We start from the raw sequence: 19198 nt of genomic DNA, 5'->3' as shown, positions 1-19198 counted from the left end.
CAGACAGACACTCTGACACAGAGGAAGCAGGCGGGAGGAGGCTGCAGGCACGAGCCTGCACACCCGGGCAAACGCAGACATGGATAATCCATTTGTACAGTATAGGTATTGTAAAAACCCGCAGGTGTATAGAGCGAGACGACGCAGATGGGCAAGCATACACCCTTCAGGAGCACACACCAGCCGCAGGAGAGTCAAAGACCTCCTCCCGCTGTCTCCAGTGCTGTGACTCTTGGTCCCGTAGTTGCTCCAGACGAGGGGGCCTATGTCTGTCCCTAGCAATATCAGCAAGTAGGAAGCCCGGGCTTAGGTCCCCTCCTCTCCGTCAGCACCACTGAAGTACTGTGCCCTGGCCAGAGGCCTCCCGGGGAACCCATTAGTGGCCGGCCGACTCAGCCTCAGGATCTCCCCGGGGTTCAGGAGGCCGACGCGTCCTAGGGGCTGTGGGTGCCTTCAGCCCCTCGGCCCAGCACAGTGCTGCTGTGTTGGGCCCCCTTTGAGTTTCAAATCCTGCGTCCCGCCCCCCACCCCGTGTGCTGGGGCCCTCGGCAGACAGGCCTGATTGATGACTCAGGGGGACTGTGGCTGCCGCAGGCCTATTTTATGATGTCATTAGGCAGCCCCAGCCGCGGGAAGGAATCCCTCCTGACATCATAAAGGACTTGATATTTCGCTAATGTTATCTTGGCGGCGTGTCGCCCTGACATTTTCTCTTTGCAGCGCTCCCCCCAGGACCAGGAGTTGTCTAACTACAGCCTGGAAAAAATGCAAAACAGACAAATGCCCCCTCGGGGGACAGCGGGAGAAAGCTAATAGACCAGTCCCTGGCTCCCCACCCACGGAGGTGGTTTAGGTGGGAAGCATGATGTGTTTGTCAAGGGGGACCCAAGGCTGCCTTCCTACGGCAGCTCTCCCGCCTTGGGCTGGAGGAAGGCAGGTGCTGATGATCCAAAACCAGCTCTGCCACCCAGAGGCTATGTGGCTTGGGCTAAGCCCTCACCCTCCTGCATCGAAGTTAGCCCTTCCACACCACAGGGGTTTGGCCCAGACCATTTCAGACGTCTCAGTCTCTGGGGAGAGCAACAGTGCCCCACAGGTAAGAAGGAGGGACCCCACCCTAGGCTCTGATCTGAAACTCTAGACAGCTGCGGGGAGGCTGGGTGGTTTGGTTTTCAAGCTCCCCCCCACCCCAGGAATAGTTTTGGTGAACAGACTCAGAATAGCAAGAGGTTTGGGGGACAGACGCAGAATAGCAAGAGGCTTCCCCAGCCCAAATCCCAGTGTCTTCAAAAGACCAAGACCAGCTGCTGATTGTGAGGAAAAGCTGAGTTGGCACTGGTGCAGTTTGCTTGCCCGGGCCTGGTAAGCAAAAGCCAGAAGAAAGTGCCATCCTCCCCTTCCCAGGTTCGCACAGGTGGCTCAGGGCTTGGAAAAGGAGAAAGACCAACAGCCACAGGTACACCTCCTAGATCCACCTCCAAAAGGACCTCGGGCTAAATCAACCAAAAATCTCCCCCGCACCCAGCCCGAGCAGCAATTGCCCACTGCACCCGGACCCCAGAATCCCTGGCAGATGGGCCTCCAGCTGACCACCCCCGGAGGAGGGGAGCTCATTCCTTCCCCCAGGCAGCCCAGCCATCTCCCTCCCTGTGGCTTCCCCTGAAGGGTTCAAACTCTGTCTTGTGGGCATGGTGGGAGAGGGCTGCTCCCTCCACCCCAGGACAGCCCTGCCAAGATAGGCACGAACACCTTGCCCCAGCACCCCCCTCCGAGTGTGCAGGAGGAGAAGCCAGGATTTATGCTCCTTTCAAAGACCGAAGTATCTTCAAAGAGCATAACTGGCCATTTTAACCTGGGGTCCAAGATTAGAACTACAGTTCAATAGAATGAGTTTCTTCTGTAATCCTGTGTATCTTATGCATTTAAAATGCTGTTTGAGAAGGTTCCACAGGCTTCACCAGACTGCTAAAGAAGTCCATGGCATTTGGGGGAAAAAAAAAAAGTTAAGAAGTCTGTTCCAGACTCCAGACAAAGCCACTTTTAGCCATGAATATGTTGTTTGGAGAGATGGCTCTGGTCTGGGTGTGTCTCTCACCTCTGGAGAAGCACCCCGCCCCCATCTTTGAAGAAACTACTTTAAAGTAAAGGGTAAGACCAAGACCCACTTCCAGGTCTGACCTTCACCATGGTGTTGCTGTGCTCTGAGGTGACTACACCACCAGACTCCTAGACTCCTGGATCTGAGCAGAAATTGATGGCACTGCTGAGGGCTGAGCGCGGTCCGAGACAGGCAGGCAAAGAGGGACCGGACCCAATCCCGGCTTCGGAAAGTTCCCACCAGGTAAGTAGGCATACTCCAGCCACACCCTGCTGCCCGCCCTTCCCTAGCACACCAAGGGCTTCCTACATGCTCAGCTCTGCCCGTGCAGCTACTCCCTGAGCCTGAGCGCCCATCCCGTGCCCTCCTAGTAGCTAACCCTCCCTCAGGCTCCCCGAGCCTGGCTGGACTACCCACTTTAGCCTGAGTGCCCTTATCCCATGAAGAGACCCAGCTGAATGTGAGCCTCCAAGAAGGACCACCTTGGCCTTGGATGCACTTGTAGCTGTGGTGTATGGAGATAAAAGAGAATGCCAGGGAGCGGGACACAGTGTTGACTCTCAGGCTGGGTCAGGAATCAGCACTTGGGCGCTTCCTCCTGAACTGGATGCCCCCAAGCAGGACCATGGGGGCGGGGGGGGGGCAGGTTTCCTCTCAAGGACCCCCACTGCCTTGCTAAGGAAGTCATTCTGAAGCCACGCTCCCCCCAGAGCTGCCAGAGGATAACCCCTGATTGCTTGCCCAAACTGGTAGATAGCCACTTGACACTCTCCAAAATGACGAGCAATTCATTCATTCAGCAAAAATTTATTGAGTGCCCATTATTTGCCAGGTGATGGAAACAAAGACAAAAATCCCTGCTCTCAAAGAGCTTACATTCTCAGGGCGCCTGGGTGGCTCAGTCAGTTGGGCTGCCAGCTCTTGATTTCGGCTCAGGTCATGATCTCAGGGTCCTGGGATCAAGCCCTGCATCAGGCTCTGTGCTCAGTGGGGAGTCTGCTTGAGATTCTCTCTCTCCCTCTCCCACTGCCCCTCCCCCCCACTCACGTACTCTCTCTCAAATAAATAAATAAATCTTTATTTAAAAAAAAAGAGCTTACATTCTCTTGGGAAGACAAGCAACATAGAATATAAATAGGTTAAAAGTATAGTATGGTATTCCTAGAGTGTTATAAGAGCCATACATAAAACTAAGTCAGAAAGAGCAGGGTGTTCCTCACAGAGAAGGTAACATTTGAGTAAAGACCTGAAGGGGATGATGGAGGGAGCCAGGAGGAGATCTGGGGGAAGAGCATTCCAGCAAAGGACACAGCACATGCAAAGGTCCTGTGGCAGGAATGTGGCTGGCACATTTGGGGAACAAGGAGGGTAGTGCAGTTGGAGGGAAGTGAAAGGGAGGAAACAGAGACCCTCGCAGGTGGGGAGATTGAGCATGTGGAGCTTGAGGTTGCTGTGATGACCTCGGCTTTCCTCCACAGGATGTGGGAAGCAGTGAAGGTCCTGAGCAGGCGAGTGATATGCTAGGACTTGAATGTTAACAGGATCAGTGTGGCTGCTATGTAGGGACCAGACCACTGGGGAGCAGGGAGGATGCCGGTGTGCAGCCCTCTGCTGGGAAAGCAGCGGTTGGGGATGGCAGCTGGGTTCTGGGTGCATTCTGAAGGGGGAATACTCTGAACACCGGGCATTGCTTCCAGACCTGGCATTATTTCCGCACAACTGATCTACAAAGCAGGTCTTTTGTCCCCATCATAGAAAAGGACAAAAAAGGAAACTCAGGTCCAGAAAGGTCACACAGCCAGTGAGTGAGTCAATGCGAGGTTATCCCAGCCTGAAGCCCGAGTTCTTCACACTTCACTTCAGCGCCTGCCTGGGCAGGCTTCCAACAAGGAGGACATCTAGCCAACAGACCCCAAGAGAGGAGAACAAAGTCAGGACACATACCAGCTGAGAAGTGTCCCTAAAATGTCATCTTACCGAGCTTTCTCTGTACATTAAATCTCAAATAATACTTATTGGTCTTAAGTGCTTTTATTTTCACTTACACGGTTTCCAACTTTTAACCAATCTTTTTTATTTTAAATTCCATACAAAACCATCGGTAAAGGGAGAAAACTGTAAGGGGGTGGGGGGAGGCACTGGATGATGGCAAGTTAAGAACTCAGGCACTGGCATGATCCATCACACTCCTGTTCCAGCACAGCTGTGGGCCGGGGCTTGGGAGCCTGGGGCAGACAGGGAAGATAGTCCCCGTCCCTGCGGGGCAGCCGGCACGTGCGGGGAACCATATCCAAGTGAGGCTGCCTGGGAATGACCCGGGCAACTGGGCAGGGAGGGCCAGCCGGGGAAGGCTGGAATCCAAACCCAGGCAGGAGGGGAGGAGCCCCAAGTCACATCCCAGAAAAGTTCCAGCGATGGCAGAGTGACCATCGACAAAGAGCTGAGTTGGGGCACACGTGCTCCAAAGTCCAAGCCGACAGGGGGTATAGCTCAGGGGCAGAGCATTTGACTGCAGATCAAAGTCCAAGCCGACAGATCTTCCAGCGGGTGGTGAGGCCACCCTTCAGCAGGTAGGAGGAATGGGAGGGACACCTCAAAGGGAAGGAGAAAAAGACATGAGTTCTCGCTCTCACTGCTGCTGGGGGTGAGGATTAAAATGCAACGGGGAGGGCGACAACTTTAAAAAGCCAGGAGCGGGTGCCTGGGTGACTCAGTTGGTTAAGTGTCTGCCTTCGGCTCAGGTCATGATCCCAGGGTCCTGGGATCGAGCCCCGCGTCCGGTCCCTGCTCCGCGGGAAGCCTGCTTCTCCCTCTCCCACTCCCCCTGCTTGTGTTCCCTCTCTCGCTGTGTCTCTCGCTGTCAAATAAATAAATAAAATCTTTAAAAAAATAAAAATAAAAATAATTAAATAAAAAGCCAGGAGCCTGTGTGGCTCTGGGGCTGAGTCTACATGGGCGATGGACATAGGGAGCCCCTCTCCAGAAGCTGAAGTGGGCTTCCAAGTCTCATCTGTCCCCTCCACAGCAGCCTGGGCCAGGTCTGCAAGAGTGAGTTGAGAGAAGGGAAGGAAGGAGGAACGGAAAGAAAAATGGAGAGAAAACAGGGAGCTATGGCAGCCACATCCAAGAGTCCATCCTGCTCACCTTGATACAGCCATGCCTGCATTCGGCAGTAGATACCAACACCCTCACAGGTAGACGTACATACCCAGAAATGCACCAGCCAAGGGGCACAGCCATGGAAGCACTCGCTAATGCAAGTACAGGACAGACCGAAGAACAGAATCCCTGGAAAGGTCACACATGCTGAACAGTGATGCTTTCACTGATGCCAACAGAGAGATGTGGAGCCGTGTCCACAGATACTGACAGGTGGCAGACAGACATGCACCAGGATGGACGCACCGGTGTGCACACACCTGCACAGATACTGAAAGACACATACGCACAGACACCCGCGCATACGGGTGGAAATGTATAGACACACATATACACGGATACTGACAGATGTGTACATGCAAGCAGTTCACCTACACACTGATGTGCAGACACACACAGACACACAGATGTACACAACTACATAGCTCTGCCTATTCTTATACCGATATGTGATGCATGTACGCACATTTATAAGAACCCATGTTCCCAGATGTATCCTGAGATGCATGCGCACACACAAAGTCACGCTCAAGGACATGCTCAGGCACTGCCAAGAGCCAGGCACACGCACACAGCTGGGCTCTGTTCTGAGCTCAGCATCCCCGAGCTGGCCAGTTTCGAGCCAGGTGCTCTCCGGACCCACCCCTGCCAGCCACCAAGCCCTGGTTGGCTGCCTGGTACTCAGGCCCTCCCACCATCTCTTGTCTGCCCGTTGGCCCCAGGCCAGGCCCCAGGCTCCAGGATGGCAATTGCCCCATTCTCCCAGGTGCCGACTCAGCCAAATTTCACACCCAGAAGTGGAGCCAGGCCAGTGGGGCCTGTTGCAGCCTGCTTGGGGCATCAACGCGGGGGTGGCGGGAGGGAGCCAAGATCCTGTAGTGGCAGAGAGAAGAGCAGCCCCAGCCGCTGCGCAGGCCTGCCTGGCAAGCCTGCTTCCTCTACTCCAAGTCATCCACCTTCTGCAGGCCTCGGGCTCCCCACCTCTGAAATGGGACAACGTGCCTGTCCCGCGGACTGTGTCAAGGGTTCGTATCACCTCCCAGGTGAAAGAGAGGTTTTGCTTCACCTTCTCTTGTCTCTTCCTTACAACAGCTCTGAGACACCGGTCGAATTGCCCCTGCGCTACACTAGGGAGCAGAGCTCTGGAAGGGGGAGTCACTTCCTGCAGGGAGCAGACAGCCCGGGAACCCAGGTGCCTGCTGCAAACTCCAGGTCATTCCCCGTCAGTAAATACACAGCATAGGAGCTGCTGGAGTCCAATCACTCACCCACAGCAGACATCATTAATCGATCACAGTCTCTTCTGGGGAATCCGACTTGGCCTGGAAATCCTCTTCCACGCACCACTCCAGGCAGACGTTCGTAATTGGCCAGAGTTGGCAGCCAGGATGAAGCTCACTGCCATGCTGCCACTACCTCTAATTCATCTAATTCAGAGGGCGGATGGGGCGACCGAATGCTTCGGAAGAACACAGGCGATGTGCCTATCAGAGGAATTTTAGTACCGTTTCCAAAGGCTATTGACATCCTAGCCGCCCCCCCCATCCCCCGGTCTCACTACCTACACTGGGGTGGGGGGGTTAGGGACAGGTCACTGCCGTTGCTCTATTTCACAGAGGGAGACACTGAAGTTCCGGCGAGTACATCCAGAGTCACACAGCTAAGAGCCAGAGTGGGAGTGGGATTCAATCACTGACTCCTGTCTCAGTGCTCTTTGACCATCCCTGGCCCCAGCCAGACAGGCCAGGCCGGAGGGTGTGGGCCTGGGGCAGCCAGGGAAGGAGGGGGGCAAGAGGGGCCAGTCTCCTCCCAGCAGAAAGGAATCAACCCTACAACTAATTGGTTCAGAGTGCTTCTTTTGACCCTAATTAGCTATTTGTCATGTCTCCATTTGCATACCAGAAAAGATGCAAATTTGCATATTTGTAAATGAGGCTGAGCCTGGATGTGGGTTCTGGAAGAGCTTGGCGGTTGCTGGCAGGCAGGGAGGCAGCTGGCTCTTGCCACTGAAACATGGGCCATGGAGCGAGGAGATTTGGAAGACAGCTCCTTGGCTTGGGGCTGCAAGGTGCTCACAGAGGAGGTCAGACAAGATGGCCCGCTTCGCTCCCTCCCCTGGGGCTAAGTGGTGGGCAGGGAGAATGGGTGAGCCTAACGCTGCTATTTTGATTAGATGAAACAAGGAGGGGGGAATATAAAGTAATTTCAGGACGCTCTGTGCTGGGAAGCCTTCTGTTCCCGTCCTTGGATAGAATCTGTAACACTTGCAAAGGCGGGGATGTCTCCCTCCACCTCGATAGAGAGCATGAGGTTTGGAAGGGAATGGAGGTCAGGGAGAATCACACCCTCTCTCTCTCTCTCTCTCTCTCTCACACACACACACACACACACACAACACATGCTCCCAGACTCTCAGATGCACACATACACTTATACACACACATACAGTTCACTTGCACATGCACACATACACACCACACACGCAAGCCTCTGCCCCCCAGGAGCACCCTCACACACGACACCCCAGACCCACAGAGATACACACACAGCTCTAACTGGAGAGGCACATTCGCACATGCAGACATTCCCAGACTTCCTGCCACACACACATTCACGCCCTTACACATACAGACACACACTCAAACACTTGAACATAGATGTAGGCATACACTCACTTAAGCTGTGCGTAAATATTTACATACACACACACACACACACACACAAGATATACATGAGAACATCCTTGCTAAGACCAAATTCCCTGGCAAATTCTGGAAATTCTGAGCCTTTTTGCCAGTTTCTGGTGCCTCTATGGGAGGAGACAAAAGAAGCTATGTGGCCATCCTTCCTAGAAAGGGAGCAGGTGTATCCCCAGGGAAGTGGACCTCAAGTAGGGATTGGTTCTTTCTCTAGGAAAGCAATGACTAACCAATGCCCCGGTGCCTTCTGGGTTTTTGTCTAGGGCTTCGAGCAGGGTCCGGGAGGGCCTTGACAAGCATGGGAGCATGGCGGTGGGGGGGGGGGGCAGGGGGAGCAATGCTATAGTATTGGGGCCTGCCATGCTTTGAGCGAGGAAAGCATCATGCTTCCTCCGATTTGCATGTGGACCTCAGCAGCCAGTGTGGAACGAGGTGGCACAAAGCTGCTGCCGCTTCAGGCACGTGGGCGCCAAGAGGCCAAGCTCAAAGGGAGCCCCAGACCCATAAGGTTTCCCAGGATCTGGCGCCCAGGTGCTGGACACAGGGACCTAGAAGCCCAGGGTCAGGGACCAAAGGCTTCCACCACTCTTCCCATCCCCAGCATCTCCTCCCCAGTGCCTGCCCCGCAAAAGGCAAGCTAAATAGCTCCGTATTTGTAAATTAAATATAGCCGTACTCCAGCTTTCCAAAGAGCTGGGAAGGAGAGAAGGAGAAAGAAAAAGAGAGAGAGGAAGAGAAGAAAAGCTGCCGCCCTCAGGAAAGTCTGGCTGGTACAGATTGCCTGAGTCATGAATATTCATCTGGCGAATGAGGAGAGCAGGAGTCTGCATAACAGCTCCACCCACCCAACTGAAAGAAATGTCACCGCCTTTGCCAATAAAGTGCCAAAGGAAGCCGGTGGAGGCTGCCAGCCAGACGGTGCCAAACTGCTGACTTCCACTCCCAGGCGTGGAGAAAGCACATTGTTTCCGGCCCAAGGAGCCGCCACTCGGGGCTGGGGGAACGGAGCTGGCTGCGCGGAGAGGACCGGGAAGAAAAGTGACACCCGCCACCGCCACCCACGGGAAGCCTGGTGGGCAGCGCGCCTGGGCCACAGCCCTCCCCGGCGCCCCTCCAAAGAGGGGCTCGAGCCAACCGTTCAAAGGCACCCACTCTGGCCGACCAGCACCCGGCAAGAGCTCCATGAAGGAGTCTCAAGAGGGTCTTCACAACTCCTGGATGGTGACCAGAAGCCAGAGGCTGGGGGACAAACTCGGTGTTATTTTGGGGCCTAGAAGGCCACGGTCACCTTGGCCCCATTTTGCAGAAGGGGACACCCCAAATGCAGGTGACTCTTCCCTCTCTGGGTCAATCCTATTGTCTCTTCTTCCGGGAGCTCTTCTCTGATGCCTTTCTCTAAGACAGAGTCTGGCTCTCGAGCCTCAGCACCCATCCCCCCACCCCCCGGTCCTGAACACTTGCCTGGATGCCAGTCCTTTTCCTGCCCAAGGCTGCTTCCCCACCCCGGGGGCTGTGAGCTCGAGGGGCAGGGGCCGTGGCTGACGGATGGGCCTCAAGTGTTCCAGCCCAGCACAAGATTCAGAGAAGGCATCTTGAGCAGTTTGGCCAACAGAGGCATTTTCCTCCACCCATTCCCATCCCCAGGCCTTTTCCGTGGCCCTGGGTCCTTCCTATCGCCCTGACCTTGCTTGTCAAGTCCCCAGGAGGTCAGGCCTCCTGTCCCAGCAGCTCAGCCTGGGCCCATTGGGGTGGGGACAGGTGCTGAGCGGCTGGCCTCCTGTCCCCAGGCCCTGCTCCCCATGAAGAGAGTAGAGAAGTTCCAGGGCCCCTCAGCACCCCATCCTCGTGGCGGCACCCACTCCGTGGTGTTACAAACCGGCCTGGCCTGGCCGCCGGTCTGCCACAGCTGGCTCTCTCCAGTAATTACCTCGATGAATGGAATAAGCAGAGCTGGAGAGAGGACATTCTCTTAGTACAGAAAAGCAATTAGGGCTGTGGGCGTCTCCAGAGCCGCTGCTCCGGTTATGTAAAGTTTGGGATGTGTATTTGGGACTTAATGAGGATATTTATGTGTTCGCATCTTACCTTCACAGACTGCTCATTTCAAGCATCCCAAGTACTCTCGGGCCAAGTACATAGCAATACAAGCCAGGGGACAGGCTCCAAGGGAGCAGTACTGCCTCTGGGTAGCCCCTCTCTCAGGGTTCATGGACCCCCAGAAGTCAAGGATGACACCCACCTGGAGCCTGGCTCCCTTCTTCAGCATCCTCGGCAAGTCCGTATTCTGCTCGAGGCCTCCGGGGACTGAAACTCCTTTTTTGCCTCTTTCGTGGTTAAAATATCAGCAATTGTTGCGAAGTTCTTCCTTGAACTGAGCCAAAATCTGCCTCTTTGCAACATCCCTGAATTGGCCCAAACATTGTCCCTGGGACCACACAGGACATGTCACTCCATCTGTCCCAGGTCAGCCACGAGTCCTGCAGAAGGTAAATGGGTGTTGAATTGGAAAAGTTGCTGTGGTTGGGAAATTCTACATCAGTTTCCTTGCTGCGGGACTTCCCTGGGCCATGGGGCGCCTGGGTGGCTCAGTCAGTTAAGCATCTGCCTTGGGCTCAGGTCCTGATCCCAGGGTCCTGGGACCGCGTCCTGCATCAGGATCCCCGCTCGGCAGGGAGCCTGCTTCTCCCTCTGCCCCATCCCCCTGCTCAGCCTCCCTCTCCCTCTCCCTCTCAAATAAATAAATAAAATCTTAAAAAAAAAAAAAAAAAAGGACTTGCCTGAGCCTTTACTGTGCTCACACACACTGAGCTGAGGGTGAATGCATTTGCTCACAGAAGCCTTTTCTGTGAAACAACCTCACAGAAACCAGGGTTTCTAGAAACCAGGGTTCTAAAGAGCACATTTTAGGAAACACGGCCTCGGCACGTTAAAAGCAAACATTTAATTCCTTGGCCTGAGCTTCAACATTTCTCCTCCATCGGGCACAATGCCTGGGCCTCTCCCCACTCTGGTCCCCCGCTGTAAGAGAACTCTGCCATATGCCCGTGTCCCTCCACAGCTCCAGACAAGCTCTGGCCACCGACTGTCCAGAAGAGCCTTTGCCTTCACTATCCAAGACCCCGCTTTCCCACTGATGTGCTCAACACACCACTGGGAGGATGGGCAGCCGAATCCCACTGAGCGTCATCCCTGAAACTCTTCCCCCCTAACAAGCCACAACTGAACCTCAGCTCCTTATTCTGCTCTCAGACCCCACATTTGGAGCCCATAGGCAGACTTCCTATATGCCAGGTGTTCCTGCTGTGCCTTCCCCGGACAACAAGATGGTAAGCCACGGTGAGCCCCCAAAATATCTGGGCACCAACTAGTAACTCCCACACGGTTCGGCTTTTTCACACCATCACCCAAAGCATACATTTGTCGCAGCATCTAATCCCCGCAGACCCACCGACGGAGCACTCCAAACCTCCCGGGCTCCATACCCGGAAGTCCTGCGGGGCCAAGGCCGTAGTCCACACCTGCAGCGGGGGGCCCTGGCTCCACCGGGCCTCCCGTCTCTACCTTTAATCACTCCGTCCATGCCTGCCTTCTCATCATCCTTCAAGTATGTGTTCAAGCCCAGGCACGGAAAAGAGGCTCATCTCACTGGCCCAGTCCAATAGATTCTAGTGGTTCCCTGGCCTGGCTGTTGGGAACAAGGCGTCGAAACTTCCTCAGGTTCTGTAGACTGGTTAGTGATGCCCGCTAGTGTTGGGGAGCGGTCAGGGTGGCCCCCACGCCAGTTAATGCCATCCCCCAACAAAGCTCAGTCCCTTTCCCTCAAATCTACTCCCCGCAGGCTACAACCCTCCTTTCTCCCACAACAAACACCCAGCTCCCATACATGCCCACGCGTGGCCCCGTTCCACCACCCAAATGGCTCCCTCCAAGGTCACCAACAGACTCCTATTTGTCAAGTCCTGTACCCTCTCCCTGGTGTGAATGCCTCTGCAGCATTAGATATGGTTGACCTTTCTCTGGAAATTCACCGCCGCCCCGTGGAATTCCAAGGCGATCTATGTCCCTGGTGGTTCCTCGCCCTGCTGACAATTCATGTAGCTCTTCTCCCATCTCATACATGTGCCATGTTCCACGGCCCGATTTCCAGCCTCCTGCTCCTGCCGACACACGCCCTCCCTCTGAGATCTCACCCACAGCTTGGTCCTTGGGAAAAGCCCCCTGTGCCCCTCACATGTGCCCCTAGGATCAGCCCTGCTGCCTACAGGCCACCGCCACAAGCCAAAGATCTGAAAAAACCCAGCACCTCCTCTCTCCTCCAGGACTGACTCCCACTCTGGATTTTCCGCAATGCATAATCCTCCCAGGCTCCCGGACCAAATTCCTGGCTTGCGTCTTGATTCCTTATCGGCATCCATTAAACCACCACGTGCTGAGTCTTCTTATTTAATATTTATCTAATTTCCAAAATAAAAAATAGCCTTATTATTTATTCTGACTGAAGAACATGATGTATTGTTAGTGTAAAAAAAAATCAAACCAATACTTAAAAGCATGAAAAAGAAAGTAAAAATCACTCAAAATCCTACCACCCAGATATAACCACTCCAGCATTTTGGTGAACAGCCTTCCAGACATATCTCTATGCATATCTACACATAGAGATCTATGTATATAATTTATAGATGAGGGATTGTATTATACATACTGTTCTCACTGACACCTGCTTTTCTCTCTCAACAATATGTCATAGACATCTTTCTATGTCAATAAATAGAGCTCTGCAAAATTATTTTAATTACTTCATAGTATTCCATTGTATATATGTATCATACTTTATTTAGCTGGGTCTCTATTGATCCTTTAGAATGTTGTCAAGATTTTACTCTCATAAACAATACTGTGGTAAATATCCATGTGCATATCTCGTTGCTTATTTTTTGCAATTATCTCCTTAGGATAAAATCCTACAAATGATATTGCTGCATAAGAGTATACTATGTCCAATTGTGTCGCTCTGCCCTTCCACAAATGTACAACAGTGTACTTCTCAACAGTGCCCCAGCTTGTCTGCCCGCACCCTCTCCAGCCCCGGGTTTCGATGTTTGGCCAAATCAACAGATGGCAAAAGACACTCATTTTTACTGTCTTTGCTTAAATTATTAGTGAAAGTAAATGAGTATTTTCTTGAGGGTTTTTTTTTTTTTGTCATTTGTAATTATTTTCTTTGTGAATTGCCTGTTCGTGTCTTTTGCCCATTTTTCTGTTGAGATATTTATCTTTTTCTTAATGAGTGGTAAGAGTTCTTCGCACATTTGAGATCAGATTAAACAACTATCTCTCGTGTATGCTTGCCCTTTCCTCGCTTTTCTTTTAGTGGTCTTTCTGGTACTTGAATTTTTAATCTTCATATATTCAAATGTATCAATCTTTTCTTTTATGATTTCTGGATATCCCATCATGCTTAGAAGGAAAGTTCCCACCTTAAGATGACCAAAATAGTCATTTGTATTTATTCATTTGTATACATGAAGACTCTGTAGTCTCCACGGCTTGGTCTTATTGGAGTAAGATAGAAAACGAGCTTGTGTTGTAATGGCTAGCCCATGCCAACACCATTTATAAAATAGCCCATATTTTCCCAACTCGATAGAAATGCCATTTTATTATACACAAAATTCCCTTAAATACTTGGATCTTTTCCAAACTCTCTATTCTGTCCCAGTGAGCTGTCTATGCTTACATAAGAAGTTTAATTATTGTCCCTTTATAAAACATTTTAATATTTGAGAGGGTAAATATTCATCATTTTTCTTTTCAAGAATTTCCCTTAACTACTCTACTTTTTTACTCTTCCAGATTAGCTTCATAATTATTTTTGTCAAATTTTTAAAAATCCTGTTGGGGTATTGATTGGATTATCTTAATTTTGTACATTCACTTAAGGAGCGTGGACAGACTCATAGCATTAAATCTTTTCACCCAAGAACTAGGGATATTTATGCAAGTCTCTTTTGTACCCCTCAGGAGGGTTTTCTGGTTTTCTTCATGCAAATTCTACACATTTCTTAAAAAGCTTATTTCCAGGCATTTTGTGTAATTATTTTCTTCTTGACAGTGTGGACGAGGCCTTTTATTTTACCTTCTAGGTAGTCATTTTGTAAAGAGAAAAGCTATTGGTTTTTGTATATTGTTTTATTACTGGCCATTTTACTAAACTTTATTTTCTCTGATTGTTTTCAGGAAATTATCTTGGGTTTTCCAGATAAATAATCATCTTATCTGCAAACTATGATTATTTGCTCTCCTCTTCCAATATGTATCTTTTTCATTTCTTGTCTAATTATAATGCTTAGCACTTTAGGAAAAGTGTTTTTACAAATACTGATAACAACAGCTGCCATGGTCTAGTTTCTAACTTTAAGAAGAATATATCTAGGGTTTCACCAGCCCAATGTCTCCTGTGCATCCTTTCTACTCCTGTGACCACTACCCTCATCCAGCCCGTATTAATTTGTCATCCATGTCATCACAAACGGGATGAACAAGGGTCCAGGCTTTGAAGTCAGATGACCTGTGTTCAGGTCCTGACTGTCATTTAGCAACCAGACAATCTTAAGTTATTCGAGATTATTGAAATTCAAAAAAAACCGGGAGGGAGAGTTGTTGTAAGGACTAAGTGAGATAATCCACACGCTATGTGCAGTATCCGTAAATTATCATGTTTTAAGTCTTAGCCCCCAACTTCTCCTTCCAGTCCCACCTAGATCCCACTCTTAGGTTGACCTTCCCCAATACCACTGGCTCATAGCACTCTACCACACCCTCCCCTGCTCACAAGTCTTCAATTATCCCCCACTGCCTACAGAATGAAGGTCCAAACTCTAAACCTGTGTCTGAGATCTTCCATTATTCAACTCCAAACTTTCTTCCAGCCTTACTTCCTGTAGCCTAATACCACCCCCGCCCATCACACACCCCTCCCAACCCTTTACTCCAGCCTAGATGTTCTCCTCCCTAATGGCTGCCTCATACCAAGCAGGTCCTCACTCTCCACTCAGATCCCTATATCAGCACTTAGTCACAAGTAATACAAAATTAAAATCTTTTTTTTAAGATTTTATTTATCTATTTGAGAGAGAGAGAATGAGAGATAGAGAGCACGAGAGGGAAGAGGGTCAGAGGGAGAAGCAGACTCCCCGCCGAGCAGGAAGCCCGATGTGGGACTCGATCCCAGGACTCCAGGATCATGACCTGAGCCGAAGGCAGTCGCTTAACCAACTGAGCCACCCAGGTGCCCCAAAGCTAAAATCTAAATGGGTTTAACAAAGTGGATTTAGCAGCTCACTTAATACAACAGTCCAGATGCAACAGGCTTCAGGCACAGTTTGATCAGGGCTGGAACAACATCTTTCTGTGATGTTTCAGGCTCTTCCCCCCTCCATATGTTTACAGTAGTCTCCGGTTGTGTTCCCAGTCACCAGATGCCTGCCAGGGATTAGATCCACAAGCTACCTCATTCAAATCCAGAAAGATTGGATGTCTTTCTCTAGTCATCTAACAAAAATTCTGACCTTCGTCTCACTGGGCCAATCTAAACCAATCCCCGTGACTGCATGTTGATTGGTTTAGAACCAACCCATGTGCCAAAAATGGGTCTAGGGGGGAAGGATTATCTTCATTGCCTACCAGGACTCCTCTCCAGAGCCACAGACACCATTGGAGATGGGTTGGCTGTTGATGACCTCAACTGCCCTACAACCTCTTCCGCATGACTCTCCCAGGACTCAGGCTTCCTTTAAGGCCCAAGTCAAGTCCCAGAGTTCTGATAATGTGTCCACTCCCTTTTAGCTCCCACAGTCCATATTCTCTGCTCAACACACGGTAAGCACGGCCATATAGCATTTATTTATAGAGTCATTGTCTATTCCTCCCAATTAGTAATCACAGAACTGATTAATAAAGTCTACAAAACACTTTATACAAGGTAGCCCTTTCGACCTTCACAACGATCCTCTGAGACTCAGAGAGGTTAAGTGGCTTGCCCTATGTCACACAGCCAGAGATGATGTTACCCCAAACGCCACTGCAGTAAGCTCGTGCTCTCTCTTTCTCTCTCTCTCTCACACACACACCCCCCCCCCACAAGCCCTCCTCCAACTGCCAACTGAGGCCCAGCCCAAAGATGCAGAAATCCTCCTGGCACCACCTCCTTTTTCCCACTTCCCCTCAATTTCTAGAGCTCTTAGACTTCCTCCCAAAAGTACAGAGAAAGTTTTCTTGCCAGACAGCAGTTTCTAAGATTTGTGTGACAAGGCCGGGTACAATTCAAATGACTCTGGGTGATTTAATCTGCTTGGGGCTGGGGTGGTAAATCAGTGTGGCCCAGGCTGCCACCGCCGCCCCAGAAACCCACGAGCCGAGCGGCTGGTAGGCGTTTATCTGCAGATCTGCAGGTGCGTGAACCACGGCCCGGAGAGTTCCCCTCTGCTGCACTCGGAATACATTTAGAGGGTCCTACAGCCTCTCCCGGCCTACATGTTCCACCAGGAAATAACATTCCCAAGGATGCAGCCCCAATTCCTCCCTCCCTTCCCTCGCTGCCCCCCCACGCTGTCAGAGCAGCTCCCCCCGCCCCCCAGTCCGAGCCCGCACCGGACTTCTCAGGGAAGGAAACCAGCGTGGGTCAAGCTCCCACTGAAACAGCCGCCTCGCTGCCAGGTCCTTGTGCACCCACACACCCATTACCTCATTTCATCTCCACAACAACTTAATGAGGGAGGCATGTCCGTCCTCAGTTTACAGGTGACTTAATTGAGGTTCAGAGCGATTAAATAACTCGCCCAAGGTCATTACACAGCGAGCAGGGGAGGGCAGAGCCAAGATTCAAATCCAGATTCATAAGACTCCCCAATCCTCCTGTGGCATCCACCCCTCTGTGGAGACCAAGGAGAAAGTAGAGGGTAGCTGCCCCTGGAACCGTGTCGTTTGAGAAAAGAGAGGGAACGGTCCCCGGCTGAAGGGGAGTTGTTGCTCGGAGTGAATGAAACAATAATTTTTCCCACACAGGAGAGATGGCTAAGGAGAAGGTAGTCACACTTATGAGGCTCCTACTGTATGCGGAGCAGACGTGCCTACATGGGAGCCATGCACCAGATGCTCAACACCCAGCATCCTCCTCAGGAGTCCATAAACAGTGGGAGGCTGGTAAATATTTCCCAACCAGCAGGCTGGAAGAAACAGAGACCTGGCTTGTAGCATTTGCCCATTTCTGGGGTGTAAATACTCCCACCGCCGCCAACTTGGAGCTACCCATGGGATGGTACTGACCATTGAGTTGAGAAGAGATGCCCTCGGTCGGTTGTGGAAGCAGCCAGAACCCACTCCAGCACACCACTGCTGTAAGAGAGGTTTTATTAAACCCACTCAACAGCTGAGATCATACAAAAAGGCACTCGGGCCTGAAATCCATTTCTTTACAACTTTCTAAATCCACGTTCTGTCCACAGCCCCATATTCCCTGAGCCAGGGGCAACACAGGGAGCCAGGACCACCAGCCTCTACTCTCCGAAGGTGGGCAGAGGCCTGTGAAGCCCCGAAGGGCAGAAGGAGACCAGTGGGTCGAAGTCCAGCAGACCGAGGTTCAGCATCAGGGAGAACTTTCTGAATGCCCCTCCAGGCTGCCAGGAAGCAGCATCTCGTCATGCCTGGCACATAGTGAATGCTCAAGAAAGAATGAATGAAGAAATCAGTAATCGAATGAATGACAAAGCCATTACACTGACTTTTCAAACTCACCAAATCCAAAACTGAATTCATTCATTTTCTCTCTCCAGAGATCTATCCCCCCGCCTCCCGCCCGCAGTGTTTCCTGTCTCAGTGAGGACCACCAAGCCAGGAACCCTGGGGGCCCTTGACTCTCCTTCTTCTTCACTCCTCACAGGCAAGCAATCAGCAAGTTCTATCTCCTCCACGTCCTGGTTCCCCCTGAACAGATGCTGTCCATAACATACCCTCTCTGTCCCGTGCCTCAGAGCGCCACCATCTCTCCCTGAGCAGACCCACGGCGCACTAACTGCCCTCTCGGCACTCCCCGCCAGGCCTGTCTGTACCCACTCCCAGCCCCTATCCAATACATCATCAAAGCTGTCCACATGATCTGTCAAAGTTGCCCCTCTGAGCATGTCCCTCCCAACCCTTCCATGGCTCCCCATTACCCAGAGGATGGAATGGAAGCCCCCTGGTCCTCCAAGGTCTGGCCGCATCTCCGGCTCCCATTTGATCCCTTACCTCCTTGTCTGCTACACACTGGTATTGATTCTGGAATAACACCAGACTTCATGGTGTCCTCTACACACCATCCAGGCCCTGCTCTTTCTACACCCCCTCCCACCTCCCTTCCCCTCACCTCAAAAACTCCTTTAAGGCTGAAGTAAGATGATCTAGAAGATGATTCCTGGGGGCCTTTTAGACTAATATTTCATGATGACTCTAATGCCAAGTCCTCACAGTCAAAGCCTTCTGGATTTTATAGTCACCTTCTCTCTTCACGGGACCCTACAAGGGTCTTTAGGGGCCCTCTAGTTCAAGTCCATTGTTTTATAGAAAGAAAATCTAAGGCCCAGAGAGGGAAAGGGATTTGCCCAAGATCACACAGCTAGTCAGCAGCGGCAGAGCAAGGGCAAGAACCAGGCACCTGCGTCGCGGCCCAGGATTCTCTCTTGGCATCACGCTCTCCACCCTGATCCCCTGATTCCAACACAACCATCCTGACTACCCCACCCCGACTCACCTCCCCACACCCAAGCCAGATTAGCATCTTCCCGGCTTTTGTTCACATGGCAACAAGGCCCTTCCCTCACCTCCATTCAGCTTCCAGGGCATTCCACCCCCAGGAAGCCCATCCCGGTTATCAAGCCAAACCCACCCACACCCCACATCCTTCCCCAAACCCCCTGTACTGGTCAGAACCCAGCAACTGGGGTTTGGTTCACTCACAGTGGTCGGTGTCTTGCTCCGTCTCGCCAGGTAGGACACCCAGTCCTCAGGGCTGACCAGTGTCTCATCTTCTTGTTCTCCTTCTCCTCCTCCTTCTACATCCTCCAGCTCGATACACAACTGCTCGAGGTAACAAAGGAGAGTGAAAAGAGCACGGCGTCTAAGGTGAGGCCCATGCAGGGTCAGATCCCAGTTCTGTATACCCCTCACTGCTCGATCTTAATCCATCTGCGCCTCAACCTTCCTT

At 51.6% G+C, this 19198-nt stretch overlaps 1 protein-coding gene and 1 long non-coding RNA gene across 2 annotated transcripts in view; one reads left to right on the top strand and one right to left on the bottom strand.

The window, feature by feature from the left end:
* The first annotated feature begins 725 nt into the window (after window positions 1–725).
* Window positions 726–4090, top strand: LOC113910360. The gene is made up of 3 exons (XR_003516020.1): window positions 726–1096; window positions 2172–2341; window positions 3854–4090. It is a non-coding gene; the product is annotated as an uncharacterized LOC113910360 (long non-coding RNA).
* Window positions 4091–4124: 34 nt separating this feature from the next.
* The window catches only part of LOC113926883, a 64200-nt gene continuing 49126 nt past the window's right edge, over window positions 4125–19198 (bottom strand). Inside the window, exons 3-6 of the mRNA XM_027602273.1 lie at window positions 18952–19071; window positions 10196–10433; window positions 6526–6741; window positions 4125–4690 (exon numbers count right to left, since the gene is read on the bottom strand). Coding sequence (XP_027458074.1) covers window positions 10290–10433; window positions 18952–19071 — 264 coding nt within the window. The 3' untranslated portion in view covers window positions 4125–4690; window positions 6526–6741; window positions 10196–10289. The remainder of the gene's footprint in view (window positions 4691–6525; window positions 6742–10195; window positions 10434–18951; window positions 19072–19198) is intronic.

The sequence above is a fragment of the Zalophus californianus genome, chromosome 4, assembly GCF_009762305.2.
Source record: "Zalophus californianus isolate mZalCal1 chromosome 4, mZalCal1.pri.v2, whole genome shotgun sequence".
Taxonomy (NCBI): Eukaryota; Metazoa; Chordata; class Mammalia; order Carnivora; family Otariidae; genus Zalophus; species Zalophus californianus.
The sequence above is the reverse complement of the archived record's forward strand: the minus strand, read 5'-3'. Positions and strand labels throughout refer to the sequence as shown.